The sequence below is a fragment of the Netta rufina genome (assembly GCF_964035555.1).
Source record: "Netta rufina genome assembly, chromosome: 1".
NCBI lineage: Eukaryota > Metazoa > Chordata > Aves > Anseriformes > Anatidae > Netta > Netta rufina.
In genome coordinates this window covers 121,860,032-121,877,234 of record NC_140123.1, presented here as the reverse complement: position 1 = coordinate 121,877,234, position 17,203 = coordinate 121,860,032, and the positions used below count along the sequence as shown (strand labels likewise).

The 17,203-nt window shown below is 44.3% G+C and overlaps 1 protein-coding gene across 1 annotated transcript in view; it reads left to right on the top strand.

Annotated features, from left to right (window-relative positions):
- ARHGAP31 (Rho GTPase activating protein 31) overlaps nt 1-17,203 on the top strand; it is a 58,628-nt gene that overhangs the window by 25,281 nt on the left and 16,144 nt on the right. Inside the window, exons 2-6 of the mRNA XM_084297940.1 lie at nt 8,201-8,303; nt 8,809-8,953; nt 14,256-14,338; nt 15,053-15,160; nt 16,919-17,064. Of these exons, the coding sequence (XP_084154066.1) occupies nt 8,201-8,303; nt 8,809-8,953; nt 14,256-14,338; nt 15,053-15,160; nt 16,919-17,064 (585 nt within the window). The remainder of the gene's footprint in view (nt 1-8,200; nt 8,304-8,808; nt 8,954-14,255; nt 14,339-15,052; nt 15,161-16,918; nt 17,065-17,203) is intronic.

Genomic DNA, 17,203 nt, shown 5'->3' with positions numbered 1-17,203 from the left:
CCTCATCTGTCTGTCTGTGATATATAATGATTCTCAACAATGTTCCCTGCTCTTTGCCCTAAGTTGTTGACTATCCGTGAAACAGCCCACTTGGAGTAACCTCTGGAAATTGCTGTATCCACTCTTCACCAGGAGAGCCCTAGAGGCAGGCTCAGTGAAGAGCCTGAGTGAAAGAACATTGCTGCATAGCCTAGTGTCAGTCTGCATCAGTCTGTCAGCATGACAGAGGGCAAAATAAAAAGAAGAGAAAATCACAGCATCAGTTACAAATGCATACCGTGAGATTTAGCTATACAGTTTTAAATCCATATGAAAACATGGTCCAAGGCCTGCTTCTCAGTCACTTCATACCTTTTTACCAAACATTGACCTGGGCTCTGAGAGGGGTAACTCTCCCCTTGTTTCCCTTTCAAACACCTGAGCTTGCAGGCAGTGCCATTCTACATTAGCTGGCACGTCTGGATGTGTGCTATAAAGGTGGGGAATGGCTGTTACATATGCATGCAACTGATCCACTGTACAGAAAGCTTGGAAAGAGAACCATGAGTGCTGATGGTACATTCTACCCTTGCCTGCTCAAAGGACATCAGTGTTTTGTTGGGAAAGAACCACATGGAGAACTGTAGATATCCTTACACACTGAAGTTAGAAAGGACCAGGGAACAAAATGAGAGCCAGCTATGGAGTATGAACTAGTCCCCTTGAATTACCCTTCTCCAGGTTCTGGGATCCTAAGAATCCTGCACAGGAGTTCCCATGCATCAACGGAGTTGTTGGTTTCTACACTTTTTATGGTAAAAAAAAATGGTTGTAATAGCTTGCAATCACTCCTAGCATTATTTGGGGGCTGTAAGAAACTGAGCAAACCTGCATGATCTAAACATGCTCAAGTAGGATATGGAGGCTGTGGACTATTTGTTATCTAACTTGCTGATGAAGCCCTTGTAAATGAAAGCATATAGTCTAAAAGCTGTGGAGAGGAGGAAAAAAAAACTTATGAAATCCATATATTTTCTTTGCTTTGTTACCAGCAGTAAAGTAGCTTAGCGTGGCTTACTTTGCTTTCCATGCTTAAGTAGAGAGCGAAGGAAGGAAGAAAAACATGATACAATGAGACAGCTGTAGTCCATAAACTTGTTTATTGATTTGGATGAAAGACAGTAAGCACTCAAGAGGCTTCAAATGGAGCCTACATCACTGTCCATCCATCCTGGCGCTCTTTTCTTGCAGGCTGCTTCTCCCGGCTCCCCTGAGCTGCAACATCAGTATTGCCCCACACAATCCTGCATTCCCTCAGCCTCTGACACCGCCTGCGAATTTGGCATTGTGCTCAGTATGTGTCGTCAGAAACGAGGTTAGCAGCAGAGCCCCTGCCTCACAGCCTGCTTATTCTCACTGTGCCTAGGCTTTCACCAAGGTCAATTCGCTACACGCAGCTCCACAGCTATTCTGATTTTTCCTATACTTGACCCTTTTGAGACAGCATGAATTGTCCTTTCTCACCTGTGTCCAGAATTCAATATCCCAATTGCCTTTCCTGTGGTGAACTAAATCCCGTATGATGTCCATGCTGTGGATCAGAGTTTTTAGGATTTCAACAGTAGCTGAGGCTGTGCACAGCTCACTGACCTGCCCCGCAGAATCTAAGCCACAAAGCCATAAAAGTTAGGACTGGAGACATCCTGTTGGGTTATCTGGTCCTTTTTAGCAGGAAACCCACAGCAGGATGTTTCCCTAACAAAACTATTCTTGTATTTAGTACAATCTCTTTTCAAAAGTGCCTGCACGACAGAATTTGCCAGCTATGTCAAGGTATTAGCCACATTTCAGAGGGGTATGGTGACCGCTGGGTTTGAGAGTCAGCACTCAAAGTCTCTTTGCACAGCGCTTTCTTCTCGTTTTCCTTTGGTGTGCTGGTCAGGTCTGCTTCAGGCTCTTTCATTTCTGCCCATAGCATCACGATCATCAAATCTGCTCTGGAAAATCAGGTGTTCCTACATGTCTTATTTAGATATGTGAGATGTAAGCTGTGTATAATACCAATGTGAAAAAAACCTTGCTGGTGGTGCTGTTGACTTTATTCAAGCTAACACTGAGCCCGCAGGCTGAGTGCATTTTAGGTGCATTTGCTTGAAATTCACCTGCCCCATCCCGAACAGTGCTTGGTGTTCCCACTTCCCACTCTGACCATGAATGGGGACAGCTCACAGCATCTGGCAGACCTGAGATCACACTTTTTTATTTTTTTTTTGCTTGTCTGGGCCCGCCAAAATCACAAGTGCATTCAGGACGGTGCTTTCATCGCACGGAACAGCATTGTTGTGCTGACCTTCGTGACGATGCAGAGAGGTTTCCCACAGAAGCAGAGGAAAAAAAAAAGAAAACGAAGTGTGTGACTGAGGTGGTGATTCAGTTGTGCTGGCCATGCAGACAGGGTCACCTCGGCGCCAGCTATTCATCTTTTTTTTTTTTAAACTGTGTTTATGGCAGCTAGGGGGGAAGCGGCGAGGAGGGCTCCAACAAGGTGATTTGTTTTTCAGCCTGTTTGGTGTTGTTTAGATATCTCGTGCTGTTCAAACACAGGTGGGTGTGGGTGGTGCTGGTAGCTCGGCCCTCACAGCCTAACTAAACACTGGAAGTTGATGATGAAACAGTTTTGTTTTTTCTTCTTCTGTAAAATTAATTTACTGATGGTGAAAGGTATGCACAGACATCCCGGGGAATTAAGCCCTCTGTTTGTCCTGGTGGGCAGATGAAAGCTTCTCCATCCCCAGCTCTGCCACTGCACCTCACCTCTGAGCAGGGGAGGTTCTCTGCAGGGATTTCAAGCACTGTGGTCTCTGCCATCCCTGGCCGCTGATGACAAGGGGAGTGTGGAAGGCAAAGGAGGTGATGCCCGGGGGCAAGGCAGGACTTATTCCTAGCTACCACGGGTTGGGAGTGCAAACTGGGATGCGGTTTCAAATCCTGACTGCTGTGCTGAACCAGGGCTTAAGCGAGCCACAGAGGGGAGAGCACGGTTTGATCTCCTCTAGAATCTGCTTCTCAGCCAACCTTACGCCTAGTAAAAGTCAGACAAGTTCAGCAATAAGTAAATAAATAAATAAACGGGGGAAAAAGATAGTGAATCAGCATTAAAGCTCGTGATTTAAAACAGGAATCATCAGGAAACGCAGAAAAATGTCACATCTGAGATACCAACTCTCAAGCTTGTTGCCATTTGTACAATGCTGTTTCTTTCCTCTGATTAAGAGGCCAAGTTAATATATTAGTATGTTCTAAAATGTGTACTGTTTTGTTATTTTTGTGCATGTAAAGTACAGCTCTTGCTTAGCACAGAATGAGACACTCATTTTCTAGGGAGAAATATCTCCTAATTTAGTCATTTAAATTGAAACAAGAGACTGTTTAAACCTTTATTGTCTGATGATTTCACATGGCATTATAGGAAGCATACATTACAGTTAAGGGCAATGAAGAAAATAAAAGAAAACTTAAGAAAATACTGGTACAAAACAAAATCAAAATGGTGAAATACAAATACCCACATCTCCTTTTTTTTTATGGCACAGGGTTCATTCTTTGCGGGAAATTTTTGAAAAAAATCACCACCACAGCAACACTGTTTCCTACAAAGTCAAATGGTTGATGTTTCATGTGAAATAAAATGTCTACATTTATCCCTCCAGTTACTTGAACTAAAATTAAAATAAAATGAAAAAGGATGTGAAACCACCTCCATCTAGCTTAAAGCAAGCTCTAAAGAGGATCTGAGTAGCTCTGTCACTGACTTTTGCCCTTGGAAATAGTCTTCTGAGAAATCAGCAAAAGGATAAAGGAAAAAATGAAGCCTGCCACTATTCAGGCCAGTTTGGTACAGTGTGCTCTGGGCAAGATGACCCAGTCCAGGCTAGCTAACTTTAAGCACAGCCTTGCTGAATGGTGTTCATGCCGACTAGTTTGGGTGGCTAACTTAGCAGCCTCCTCCCTAGCGTCCTTCTGTAGTCCATAGAGACCCAGAGTTTCTTCTAGAAGGCTCCACTGTAGACCACAGGTGGTTGCTTGCAGCTCCTGCTGGATTAATGTCTTCCTTGCTCTATGCTGGCTTTGTTTGCTAAATGGCCTAACTCACTCCCTCCTAGTGACCCTTCCTCTTAGGGCTGCTGAGTGATTTAGTTGCCTACACCCTTAAAGGTCTTGCTGGTTTGGATCCAAAACGCTCAGCCCTGTGCCAGACAAAGCCTTGGTCAGGCTGACAAACAGTGAGATCTTTGCCTGCTGATGGGCAGTTTGGTGGATGCTGCACCATGGCTCGGAAGGGGCAGGATGGGAGAGACCCAATGGTGCTTGCATGAGCTGTGTTCGTGGAAAAGACCCTGGTGAAGGTGAGGGTCTGCGTATGCTGAGCTCGGAGGTGATATCCAGTGAGAGTGGAATGAGTTACTGTGGCTGCCCTTCTGGTTTATTTTTGTCTAGGGGAAGAGAAGTATTGTTTTTTTGTGCGCAGTATGTTTATAACTCAATTTCCCTTCTGACTGATGCCTCGCTCCACACTCTCCTCTCCTCTTCCATCTGGTTTCTATTGTAGTTTTAAATGAGGACAGTTTGGCTGTCTGGCAGAACAAGCAGGGTCTGTGTGACACCAGCTGCCTCTTCCAACTTCTAAGCCTCCAGCATAGTTTTAATTATAGAAGTGTCAAGATTGGACCCCCCCCCCCCAATCTTCTGTGTCTACATGCACGCACAGCCCTCACTACAAATCCTCATCCCCATCTAATCTTCCTTCAGGAGACACCCACGTCTCTGATTTATGTGTTTCTTGTAAAGCAAATAGAGTCTCGGGCTGCATCTCCCTGCATCCAAGGTTGATCACAGCCTGTGATTTTGTTTGTGCACATTAGTAGCCATACCCCAAACAGCCCAGCCACCTCAGAGATGGCTGGAAGTGGGAGGGAGCCACTCACTGCCTCTCTAACCTCACCTCCCCCAAGTGCCCTAAAGACCCAGCTTTGTAGGAGATCAGAGCTGCTCAGGAATTTCAGAGCTGCAGGTTCTGCTCAAAGAAAACACTTATTGTGCTCTGGTTTCATACAAGTGCTGCATTTAGGGGCTTGCTTTGCAGGAAGCCGATGCAGTCCTTTCACCTCCAGGGATCTGAGGTCAAAGTCTGTAATTTTTGGTTGCAAGTGAAATGTGCCCTATGTGGGATTTTATTGACATCACAAAACCGCCACACATTTTGGCATGACTAGCTGTTTCTCTTCGTTAGAGTCAAAGACCTGGTATGGCAGGAAGTTATGTACATGATGAGTGAAGGGCACTGGCAGAAATATGTGAGAAGCCCAGGGCTGGAAAAGCAGTTAAGATTGCGGGGCTGGTGTAAGAGATATTGGCAGAGCTTGGTGCATATTGTCCATCTGCAGTCTATAAGGTTGTCTCTACTATGCAGTCTTCACCCACTTTTACAAATTAGTTGATTTTTTTTTATGTTTGCTGCAGATTATTCCCCTCAGGCCCCCCTTATTTTTTTTTTTGCTTTCTGTCCTTAACAGATGGAGTTAGCCTTCTCCAGTCTATGCAGAAGAGGTTTGCTTACGTGCCTGAGGCCTCTTGACCTAATTTATCCCAAGGAAATTTAAACCTCAGCAAAACAAAACAAAATAAACAGAAAAAAAAAAAAGTGTGATTTAATAGGTCTTCCTTGCAAGAGGTCAAATTAGTCACAACAAACCTCAATGTATGCATTTTTATTTGGTGTCCTTGTTCTTAACAGTGAGGTCTTAAAAAGTGTCTAACAAAGGTCACTGTTGGTACAGACTACCTTCGTGTGGCAGCTAGACACCATCACAAGCAGTTTGTCTATATGAAAGGCTGTTCAGTTTTCTAACAGGCTTTGGCAAGTGGATTTCCTGCTCAGATAGGTTTTGTGTTCAATTCATTCTTCTTTTTCTAGATGGCATGGACTTCACTCACTTTCCCACCCCTGTGGGTCTGAAGTGATGATGGATCTGCCTTGGTTTCATTTTTGCTGCTTATTTCACATTTATTCCCAGACCCCAACCAATAAGACAATCTTAATATGCTATGTACCCATAGTTTCTGCCTCAAAGACAGCACAGTCTAACCAGACAAAAATGAAGAAGAGGCCTGAAGTTATTTTCTTTCCGTGTCTTTATTTCTAGCATGCTCATCATCATATGATCTGAGTTCTCTGCTGTGGTTACAGATAGCCAAGTCTTACTTGGAGAAAGGAAGGTCCTCTTTCTTGATGCGTCACTTGGGCAGGATATTTAGGAAATGTACTTTTATTTTGCTCTGTATCCTTCCACCTCACCCAGTCCTCTTAGGAAGTCGGTGCTGTAGGCACTGAAAAGAATGCTTCCCATGTTCCTTCTGGAAGGCACTGATGTCAGAAAGTCCATGACTGCTATGGAGAAATCTTTTACCACGGAGTCTTCACTGGTTTCCCATGAACGTTGTTGTGGTAGGCTAGGGCAAGAGGTTCAGCTGGTATTTAGTCCTAGCCCAGCAACCTGAAGGTCTTAAAAATCAGCCTAAGGACTTCAAGCATGATCCAGCATGGCTATTTTACCTGCATTATGAGTTCTTGATTAAAAAAAAAAAAAAAAAAAGGACACACAAAAAAAAAGGACAAAAAAAAAAAAAAGACAATTTTCTCTGTTGTTCTGAGGAGGCTCCTTTGGCCTCTTTCAAAGAGAATTAGCCTGTTTGGGTCATTCAGGTTTCCAAGAAATCACTGCCACTACCCCTCCATTTGGGTTGGCCATGCTGAGAAGAGAAGGGATGCATGAAAAGGACCTCTTTACCTCTCCTGGTGTCAGCTGAGAGGCAGAAGGGCAGCACTTCCCTGGCTTTTTGTGCTCAGGGGAAGAGTGTATCATTGATGTAGGCACCAGCCTAGGAGCCCTCCTCACCAGAGCCAGGGCCCTGGTCTGTGTGGTAGGAGCAAGCCCACGCTTCTGAGAAACCATGAGCTGGCTCTGGCCTCAGTGGCACCTAGGAGAAAAACAACAATGTACCAGCTCTGTTTTTCAGGCCATCCTTGGGGTGATGTCTTTGGATCCTGTGTGATGAAGCATGTGTTAATATGTTATTATGGCCCTGAACTCAGGCAGAAAAACTCAGGGAAGGTCCAGCCAGAGGCATTATCTCTGTGGTGTCACAGAGATGCAGTAATTGCTATGCCTGGCTTTCCAGTAAAATGTGTGGCTTAGCCTGTTTTCTTCCGCACAGCTTTCCGAATGTGTAGTGCAGCAGAGTCAGCATTACAGGGGGAACTTCAGCTTCTGCATTTACTGGCTTCTGTGCTTATGGCTGTGTGAAGCATTGCATTAAATACACAGTAGTTTCTAGCACCTAATAAGGAAGGACTCTCTTACTGTTATTGTTATAGCTGGGGTTGTTATAGTACTGGGGACAGAGAGGCTTGGTCTGACCAAGGGGATGAGGGTTTCCTCTACCTATATAATGGAAAAAAATAAACACAAGCTTTGGGTCCAGGTCTGGATGTAAATGTTCTGCCTCAGGCTCCTCTCAGCTTTAAGGCTGATTAAGTCCTTGGCTGGTTACGTTGATGGAGTTCTTTTGAAGCCAATGTCAGATTTTGCCAGTGTGCAGATCTAGTCAATATTTGAACTTTATACCCCCTCTGTGGGAGTTTATGAGCACTAAACTGTGGGTATGTAGGCTTATATGGAAGTGTGAATGCTTCTCTGAGTTTTATCCAAGCCAATCAGACCTTTTGGCTAGATTCAGCGAGGCTGGAGCTCTATCCTGGGGAGGGGGGAGGTTCTTGGGACCACATGCTTTACCTCATGCTTTCAATTAGAGTGAAAATGCCTCTTTTTCTGGAAAGGAAAAAAAGAAAAGAAAAAAAAAAAAAGAAAAAAGAGAAACCCTACCTTTCTTCCCACAGTACTTCTGTGACTTCAGGCTCAGTAATTGTCACATGGCAATGAGCATGGCGTGGCAGAACCACTGCATATCCTTACTCTGCAAATTATCTACGGCTACTTTGTGGGGGTTATTTTTTTTGTTTGCTCTGTATTTCTTCTGTTACTGGACCCTTCCCTGTGTCTGCAGAGAGCCTCCACTACTGTTTTATGAAACTGTGTCCTCTGTGGTGACTTCTGGAAGCTCTTGGTGTGTATTCACCGGGTGTCTTGCCTTTCTTTCCTAGTCCCCTATGTGCTGAAGAGCTGTGCGGAGTTCATTGAGACTCATGGCATTGTGGATGGGATATATCGCCTCTCAGGAGTGACGTCCAACATCCAAAAGCTGAGGTAAGGGCAACCAGTCTGAGCACCAGAGGGATTTGATGGCGTTGCTCAGCATCTTCGAGCTGTTAGTCCCTAAAGTACATATCAGGGCCAACGGAGCTCTGCACTGATGCAGAATGGGAACTGTCTCTGAAGCTGGTAGCAGGAAAATACAGTGGTTTGGGGATTAGGCCATGACAAGGAAAAAAGTCTCCCTCTGTGTCTATTAATGGGAAGAGCCTGGAGGGTCTCAGCACAAATACTGAGTTGTTCTTTCTCATTTCAAGACAAAGAGATCTCTTTATATCAGTTTGGGGGCCCCTCGTGGGACTGTGCTGGGGCAGCCAGAGCCTAGCTGAAACCTCAAGGCCTGGTCCCAGGAGTCAGGCTGGGCCAGGCTGCAGATAACACAGTCCTGTCTGCCTTCCAGTTTGTTTTGTCCTCCAGCTGTAAAAGAGTATGCAGAGTGGAGTTTAGGGGTGCTACAGCTCTTATTCATCTAGGTTGCTGTGTCTCTGTGTTGTTTCAGACAAGAGTTTGTTTCTGACCAATGCCCGGACCTGACAAGGGAAGTTTACCTCCAGGACATCCACTGCGTGGGATCTCTCTGCAAGCTGTACTTCAGGGAGCTGCCCAACCCTCTCCTCACTTATGAGCTCTACAAAAAATTCACGGTGAGCCCTCTTGCTGCCCTCATTCCTAACCAGAAGCATGGACATGTCACAGGTTCCCCCATGACAGCTGTTTGGGTTTCAGTCTGGTGTCCTGGCTTCTGGTGCATATATCTATATAAACACTTCCCAGTGCTTGTCCCTTCTCATCTTGCACTGGCTGTCTTTCCCTGTCCTTGTTTCTTTCCCCCCTTTCATGTTTGTTTCTCTTGTTTTCTCTGTTATTTCCTTTCCTTTGCTCATTTTATTCACTGCACTGCTTCCCTGGTGTTACTCTTTCTCCCCACTGTGCACGTCCTTCCAGAATGGCTAATTCTCTTTGTTTTCCTCATTACTGTCCATCACTGAGAGCCTTTGGGGTCATCTGGGGCCTCTGATCATAATCACAAGGGAGTGGTTTCCTCTTCTCTGTTCCTTCCACAGTCCTTGACACCTGAACAAATGGATTGCTCAACCCATGTGTAAAGTATCGACTTTTTTTTTTTTTTTTTTTCATCTGTAGCATTTTCACACAGTTTGTCAGAGAGCAAATGATGACACAGGTTATGCCAGCTATGACATATCAGGTCTGTCATGATCATACCATAAATACAAACAGCAGAGGAAAGTGGCAGCTGGCCAAGCAGAAATCTCCAACCTTGTTTAAATGGATTGTAATTCAGAGAGTAGTAAATCGATTCTGCAAAACAACCATAGATTATACATGGATACAGTAAGAGAAGATGGCAGGGAGCTGGAAAATATGACTGTGAAGCCTGAATTTTTAAGAGAGTTGGCTAATATTGGTGACAGATAATATTTCATTAAAAGGTGGCAGCGCAAGCTATACTTGTCGTAAAGGCTGCCTGTTTCTTACCCTTCTAAATCCACTTTTAGCTGTCTATGACACTAACAAATTTAAATCTAGTCATTTAGGCTGAAATTGTCCATGCTTGAGGTGTGAATTTTAAGTTTAAAAGCATTCACTATCTTCTTCAAACAACAGGGGTGGGGGGATGGTGAAGATTATTTTATCAGTGTTAGAAACATCCATCCTTTGTTAAGAATTTCTATCATCCTACTCTTTCTCATTTGCTGGAGGGTGGAGAGGACAGACATTGCCAAGAAATGTTGGATGTGGCAGGGAAATTTTGCAAAATCATGTCCAGATGAGACTGGAAGTGGCAAGCAAGCTGAGCTTCAGGTGCTGCTATCTGCATCACTTCTACCCTGAGTCAAGAATTTCCAAACAGCACTACTGTGGCTCAGGAGGCACTGAGAAAAACGTGTTGGGTCCACACAAGAAGACATTATCCAAAGACGCATTGTGCAAGGGGTCTTACTGTAGGGCAGAGCCAAAGGAGACCAGTCAAAGAGCAACTTGCTATAAGAAGTCAAGTAGCTGCTTGGGACTATAACTGAGCTGGGGAACAACAACTTGTTAGCCTTGCTATGCTGCCTGACAGATACACAACAGTGCTAAGTGTCTTGCTATTCCCATGATAATTTTTAAGTAAGACTGTGCTGTGGTTTGAGGTGGTGGATAGTCAAAACCTCAGTCACAACTCTGAGCAGATGTGAAAAATTGTCCTATACCCTCAAGATACAGGGATCCTTAGGATATAGGATAGGATCTCCAAAATGGAGACAGTCAGGGTGAATAGGACCTTGAAAATACAGGGTATAATTGAACCATTCATAGTAACTGATGAGCCTCATTCTTGTTGCAGATATTTGGCTGGTGTCTTTCTGGCTATCATTACTGATTTATGAAAGAAAAATGCTATAAAGGAAACATGAAGATTTAGATGGAAACTTTTTTAGGAAAGAATGTTTGCTGAAAAGTGCAGTTTTGAGATGATGACTTGCAGATTTTGGTCAGATACATTTGGTAAATAGTTTTATTCAAAAACAAAAGGGAAAACACTTCTGTAACTATCCAAATGTTTCTTTTACAAATACTTTCTAAAGGAAATGTTTCAACTTTAAATCAACACATCCAGCTCTTAAATAAAACATCTTTCAGAAAAGGGTTAAATAGCCCCAAATTTAAATGAGTTTTTCTTTCACTTTTGGTTGAAATGTGATCCTTGGTCGACCTTGAACAATTGTTTTTAAAAATCTTGTGCCAGCTCCCCCAAATGTTATCACTTTAGATCGACCTAAAAGGGATTTTTTTTTTTAAACTCCATCTTCTTAGTTTGCTCTGCCACAAAATCCGTTATTCACATAATTCTGCTCAGTGGAGATTTATAATGGGTAACCCAGCTGACAGGAAACACAGTCAGATACAGGGAGGAAAGAAATAAAAAAGACCAAATCCCCAAGGAGCAGAAAAAGCGCTATAGGAGCGTGCGTGTGTGTGGGGTGTCTGAGCAGGGAATGGTGGCAGCTGTGCCTGAGCAGAAGAGCGCTAGTAGGAGTAAAGGATGCATGCTAATCCCAGACTGACTCACTCGGAGTTGCTTCTGAGATGGGATAGGCTCCACATTGAGTCACCAGAGTGATTCAGGCATTTGTGGCTAAGGAAAGTCAAATTCTTAATGACTAAAGAGGGATCGGCCTTTTGGTCATCATTCATGGTTGTAACATCCCAGTCACGACCTCATAGGCCGTCAACCTTTGCAGCATGGTGTCCTCTCAAGCTCCCCAGTTTTCCATCCAGTATTCTGGTGCTGGCTGCTTGTTTTATGGAATAGGTAAATTGACTCTACTTGGCTCCTTCCAACCTGGGCTTAGGGGTGGATGGTCCTTCAGGACAAATCAGTTGTAGGAGGCCAAGCCTACCTTCTCTCTCTGGTCTCAGTTCCAGTTGTTATTTGAGGCTTTTGTGAATTGTACACTCCTGGAATCACCATCAGAGTTACAAAAAAAAAAACAAAATCCATGATTTTAAATTGTTTTAGATACCTACCTTCTACCATCCTCAGAGTGCTCTTTTCCTGTTTGTGAGATGAAAATATAAACAACTGGAATTCATGCTGTGATTAGCGGACATATAATAAACGGAGTTACTGGTTCTTCCTTGGATTCTGTATTTTGCTGTTCTAATTCTGAAGTTGGAAAGGTCCTCAGATTTCAAAAGCACAACATGTGTGGGTCAGAAATGTGGTGTGGAGGTTTGAATGGGTCACGACCTCAGAAAGTCTGGTATTCACTTGCTGTCTAAGCATTAGGTCTTTGAGAACTGGAAGTTAAATGTAGGAATAAAAATCAGCACAAATCAGGAGAGAAAATTCCGTGTACAATCCAGTTGAAATATAATGTTTTAGATACACTAATTAAAATTTGCATTCCTCTCTTTCTTCATCTTTGGGTAAGGCCATTGAACTGGAAACCTTGTATGAAGACTGTGAGAATTCTTGTTTTTAGGATTTCTAGGCTGAATGTAATAGTGTTTTTTGTTTGTTTGTTTGTTTGTTTTTAAAGGATTGATTTCAAACGTTTTAATATTCCTATTTGTTGCAGTGAAAGAGCTGCCCCTAAACCTCCTGATGAGTCACATACCTCAGAAGGGGTCCTCTGCTTGGTCCTTCCTCCTCACCAAGGCATTGTGTCAGCCGAATAACAATGAAAACAAGGGGAAAGTTAGCATCACTTTCTCAAATCTCAGAACAATCTTGTTTCCTGCTTATAGTTGGAAATGAAGCGTACAGCCAGCTCTTTTCAATTCACAAGGGCTTGTCATTTGCAATTCAGGTGTTTTGCAACAGGCGGCCTGGCACACTGCTGCTGTGGATTGCTCTCCTTGGCAGAGACCTGATTCATGCACATGTGCAGCTGCCTGTGAGGGCAATGCAGGTCATGGAGGATTTGTACTGCTGTTGGCAGTGTTGTGACGTGGCCCCCATCTGTGGCACTGCAAGGCTGGATTCCTGGCCTCTGGAGATGGCAATGTTTGGGCATTTGTATGAGTGTGGGCTTGTGACAAGGATAAGCAGTTGGCCCACTGCTGTATTTATGGTAAAATGTAGTATAAGACGTTAACCTACCTTTAATTTGGGCAAAAGAAATGCATCCACATCTCACATATACCCAACTAGTGAGCTCACTCATTTTTCTTTGCTGTGACACCAATGAGTAAGTTCAAGCTCGAGGGCATAGATCTTAATTCCCAGTCTTAGGGAATAAAATATATTCGTATTCATCTCTGACCTTGAAGCTAGCTAGATTTGGCTTACTGTTGGTTGTACATGAGAAATGGTCTGCAGGGAAAAGGGCAGGGACCTCAACAGAGACGACAGCATCGTTAGTGGGGATGTCATAGGGACTGCAAGGACAAGAAGATGCTTCTGTTGTTGTAACTCGTAATTTCAGGTTGATGGTGTTTAAGCGGCGGGTGGTTTGGGACGGGTTATTTCCTTCCTCTCCTTTCCTAGCAGTGCTGACGTCTGTCTGTAGGCAAAGCTGCTGCTGGCAGCGTGGGTCCCAGCATCTTTCTTTGAACTCACTCCAAACTCCAGTGGCAGCAGGGTAGGCAGGAGGTTCCCAGACAGTCATGCATTGTTTGAAGTCGCTGGTGGTTTGCCCTCCCCCAGCACAAAAACTGAAAGGGAATAGCTGAACAGATGGATACCAATGCAGTAAACTCCTAGGAATGCAGACAAAAGCTTATCATGGCTTTTTAAGCTTTTGCTCCAGAGGCACTTGATCAAGACCAAGATGTATAACCTCGGTTCTGTCTAACCTTGTCTAACCTTGAGTATAGGAACTTATTAACCTACCAGGACAGTGATTTTTTAAGGCTTCTCCCACCATAAAAGAGGCAAACTCACACAGACTACTTCTAGTTATCTTTATATGACAGACACATATGGCTTATTTTAATGAATGTAAAGTATGCACATCCAACCCTTTTTTATTACACTGGGCTTGAAAGACCTGTTTTATTTTAACACAGTTTTGGGGAAGGGACATTTTCATTCATTCATCTTTTTAATTTTTCGATATTTTCACTTCTCTCTTTCCTCTCTATTTCTAATTTACTCATCACTATCCTTGTTAAATGAAGGAAAAACACACACACACACACACACACACAAAAACATAATTCCTAATTGAAGCTTTCAGTTTTCAACCCTCCCTCCCCTCAAAACATTAACCACCCTGTCTCAAGGTGTGGGGAAGATGTACCAATACATGAAATAACAGCACAGCAAATCTCTGGTGTGCTGGGAACACAAATCAACTTCTCCTACCAATATCTCTGCAAGGTAACAAGAGAGCATTCCCTCAGAGACAGGCTGTCTCGTGTGACCTTCCTTATCCCTCTTCCTTTTCCCCTAAGTCTGTCGCCAGGGTGGACTGTTTCCTTCTATCTCCACAGGAAGCAGTATCACGCTTCCCTGAGGACGAGCAGTTGGCACGAATACAAAATGTCATCCAGGAGCTCCCACCATCACATTACAGGTGAGAATGTGTCCATCAAGGCTCTGAGGAACGGGGTGGTGGCTGTCACCATCAGGCAACGTTGCTTGAAACAGCAATAGAGTTCATTTCCAGAAATTAATTCCCCAAAGCTGACTCACTGTTTCCAAATCTGGCAACAATTTATCTGGCATGTAAATGTCATTGAACAAGCCATCATTAAACAGGCTCTCCCTGCCTCGGTCTATCCTCCTCCTCCCTGGGTATGACCACCATGGCACCCTTAGCCAGTGTACTGGGTGTGGTGAGAAGCAGATTATCTGCTGGAGGCACTTAAGCACGAGCTAAGCTCTTAGACTTTGCAGGGTCCAACCCTTTCTCCTACCCAGCTGCCATCTCCTTTGCACCCATCATGCTAAGGATTGATTTGTTTGTGTCCCACCCTTGGCCATCCCAGAGCAAGGATGTTCAGGGATTCACTGCCATCCCATCAAAATCCTGGCTCTGTAAATCCTCAGTTCGATGGGGCCTGTTGTGCAGACGCTGCCCTCCTTGAGGAGGGGACAACTCTGAGCTCCAGGCTGAGCCCGAGACCTGCTGTCCCTGTAGACAAGCATTGGTCACCTGAGTGGAAGGGAGAGCCCACCGGTGGGTCTCACACTTCAGGCTGCAAGGAGCAGCCCTCATGGGAGACATAACCATGTGCACGATGAGGGACCTGACGATTTTCTCTCTATTCCTGTGAAACCACTGCAGAACGCTGGAATACCTGATCAAGCACCTGACTCACCTGGCCTCCTTCAGCAACATGACCAACATGCACACCAGAAACCTGGCCTTGGTGTGGGCTCCCAATCTCCTCAGGTACAGTAGAGTCCTCCCAGCCCAAGCACCATGTTGAGCTCCACGGAGAGCATCAGCACCTGAGCCTAGAGACACATCCACTGAGGGAAAAACATAGGCAGGAAAAAACAGAACAACTAAAGGGAGTGCTAGAGCAGAGCAAGCAGCTTTTAAAATGAGAAAAAATTCTTCCAGGTTGAATAATCTGAGGTTTTACTGCCAGCATCCAAGGAAACTTGTGGTTTTGCTTCTTCTTCTTCTTCTTCTTTTTTTTTTTTTTTTTTTTTTTTTCTTCAGAAATAAAGCTGTTATTTGTAAGTTGAGCACATTGATTTAAAAATGACGAGTTAGCTCATCACTGTGGAACGGAAATGACATTTCTGACAGTGCCAGTGCTTCTGCAGCTATGCGGTGAGAGATGGCAGGGCTTGGAAGGGAAGAAAACAGGGTAATAATATCACAGGCCTGTCTTGTATCCGGGTCTGCTACACCATAAGTGAAATGAGCTCGATGGACTTAGGATGGCAGCTAGTGTCAGATCACAAGACCACCAGGTAGATTTTGGTTGATTTGCTGGTCACTTGTCTGGGAAGAGGCCCAGATAAGGTGCAGGCAGAAGTTTGTCTAATATGTTGTAGAGCCAGGCAGAACAAGAAAACATTTTGTCTAAAAATTTTATATTGAAATGTTTTTTATTTTGGTGAAGTCGCCTTCCCCACCTATCCCATACCTGTGTGTTGAGAGGATTGAGCTATGCAGGGGCAGTCCAGATAAGGCCTGCTGGGCAGGAGAGGGACATTGACAAAGCTGGTGTAGGGAGCCAGGAGCTGGGGGGGCTGAGAGGAGGCTGCAGGGCAGGCCAGAGGGACATTGGCAAGAGAGCTAAAGGCAAATCACAACAAAGGCAGAACAGGTTCTGAAAATGATTCAGATGTTTACTCTACTGAACATCACAAAGTGGGCCTTTACTACTGAGACGTTTTCATGCCAGCATCTGTCCTTGTCAAAAAAAACTGAAGTCTGTTTCCTCTTGCAATCTATTGTAAGTGCAAGTCCCAGGGAGGATAAGAAAGGAGCAAGCAATGCAATTGCAGTCTCCTTACATGGTTATCCTCTTGGCAATGCCCCAAGCTATTATCTAACACACCAGTCATTAACTTTACAAAGGATCCATTGCCCAGAGATAATTTCTTCAGCAACACTTTGGCATGTCAAGATAAGGAATGTTTCTTTGCTGAGAGCAAGAGTGAGAATGTGAGAGTGCAGGGGGCAGTGAAGAGCCTACTGGGACACACAGCAGAACATTGGCAAATCTGGCATGGGGAGAACACGAGCAGGTTTCTGAGGGATTTCATTCAAACTCTCCTTGGAGAGATGATTGAAGCATTGCATAGGGATCTGGAAGCAGTGCTTGAAGGCTCGTGTGTTGCCTTTCAGGCCCAACTTTGAAAGAGATAAAGGAGGACCAAAGATGAAGAAAAGAGAGCAGTTTGAGAGTCAGTTTTATCTACTGCTAAAGAATGTAAAAGGGAAGGAGGGAAAATAACACAGGCAGGAAAGAAATAACAAAGGTGAGAGAGAAAATGGAAACAGATTTTTAAAAGAGTGAAAAGGCAGAGAGAAGGTGAGGGCTTGGTGATAAAAGGAAAGCAAGAGATGCAGCAAGGGAGGCCAAAACATCCCTGTTCCAAGTCTTGCAGGAAAAAAGCCAGTTCCTCATTCCCAAAGGCCTCATGTGACAATAATTCTGGCTACTAGTAAACCTCTTTCCTGGTGCAGGTCAAAGGAGATAGAGGCTGTTGGCTGCAACGGGGATGCAGCTTTCCTGGAGGTGCGAGTCCAGCAGTTGGTGATAGAGTTCATCCTGAATCACGTGGATCAGATCTTCAGCAAAAACAGAAAAGCCAGCTCTGCAGAGAACATCGGTAACAACCTCCCCAAGACACCCTATTTGTCACTTGCCCTGTACTACAGCTCTAACTGTATCCCCTTCCACCGATATTTCAAAAGCATCAACACTTAGAAAGCTCTCACACTCCCCTAAATACATCTTGATCCCAATCC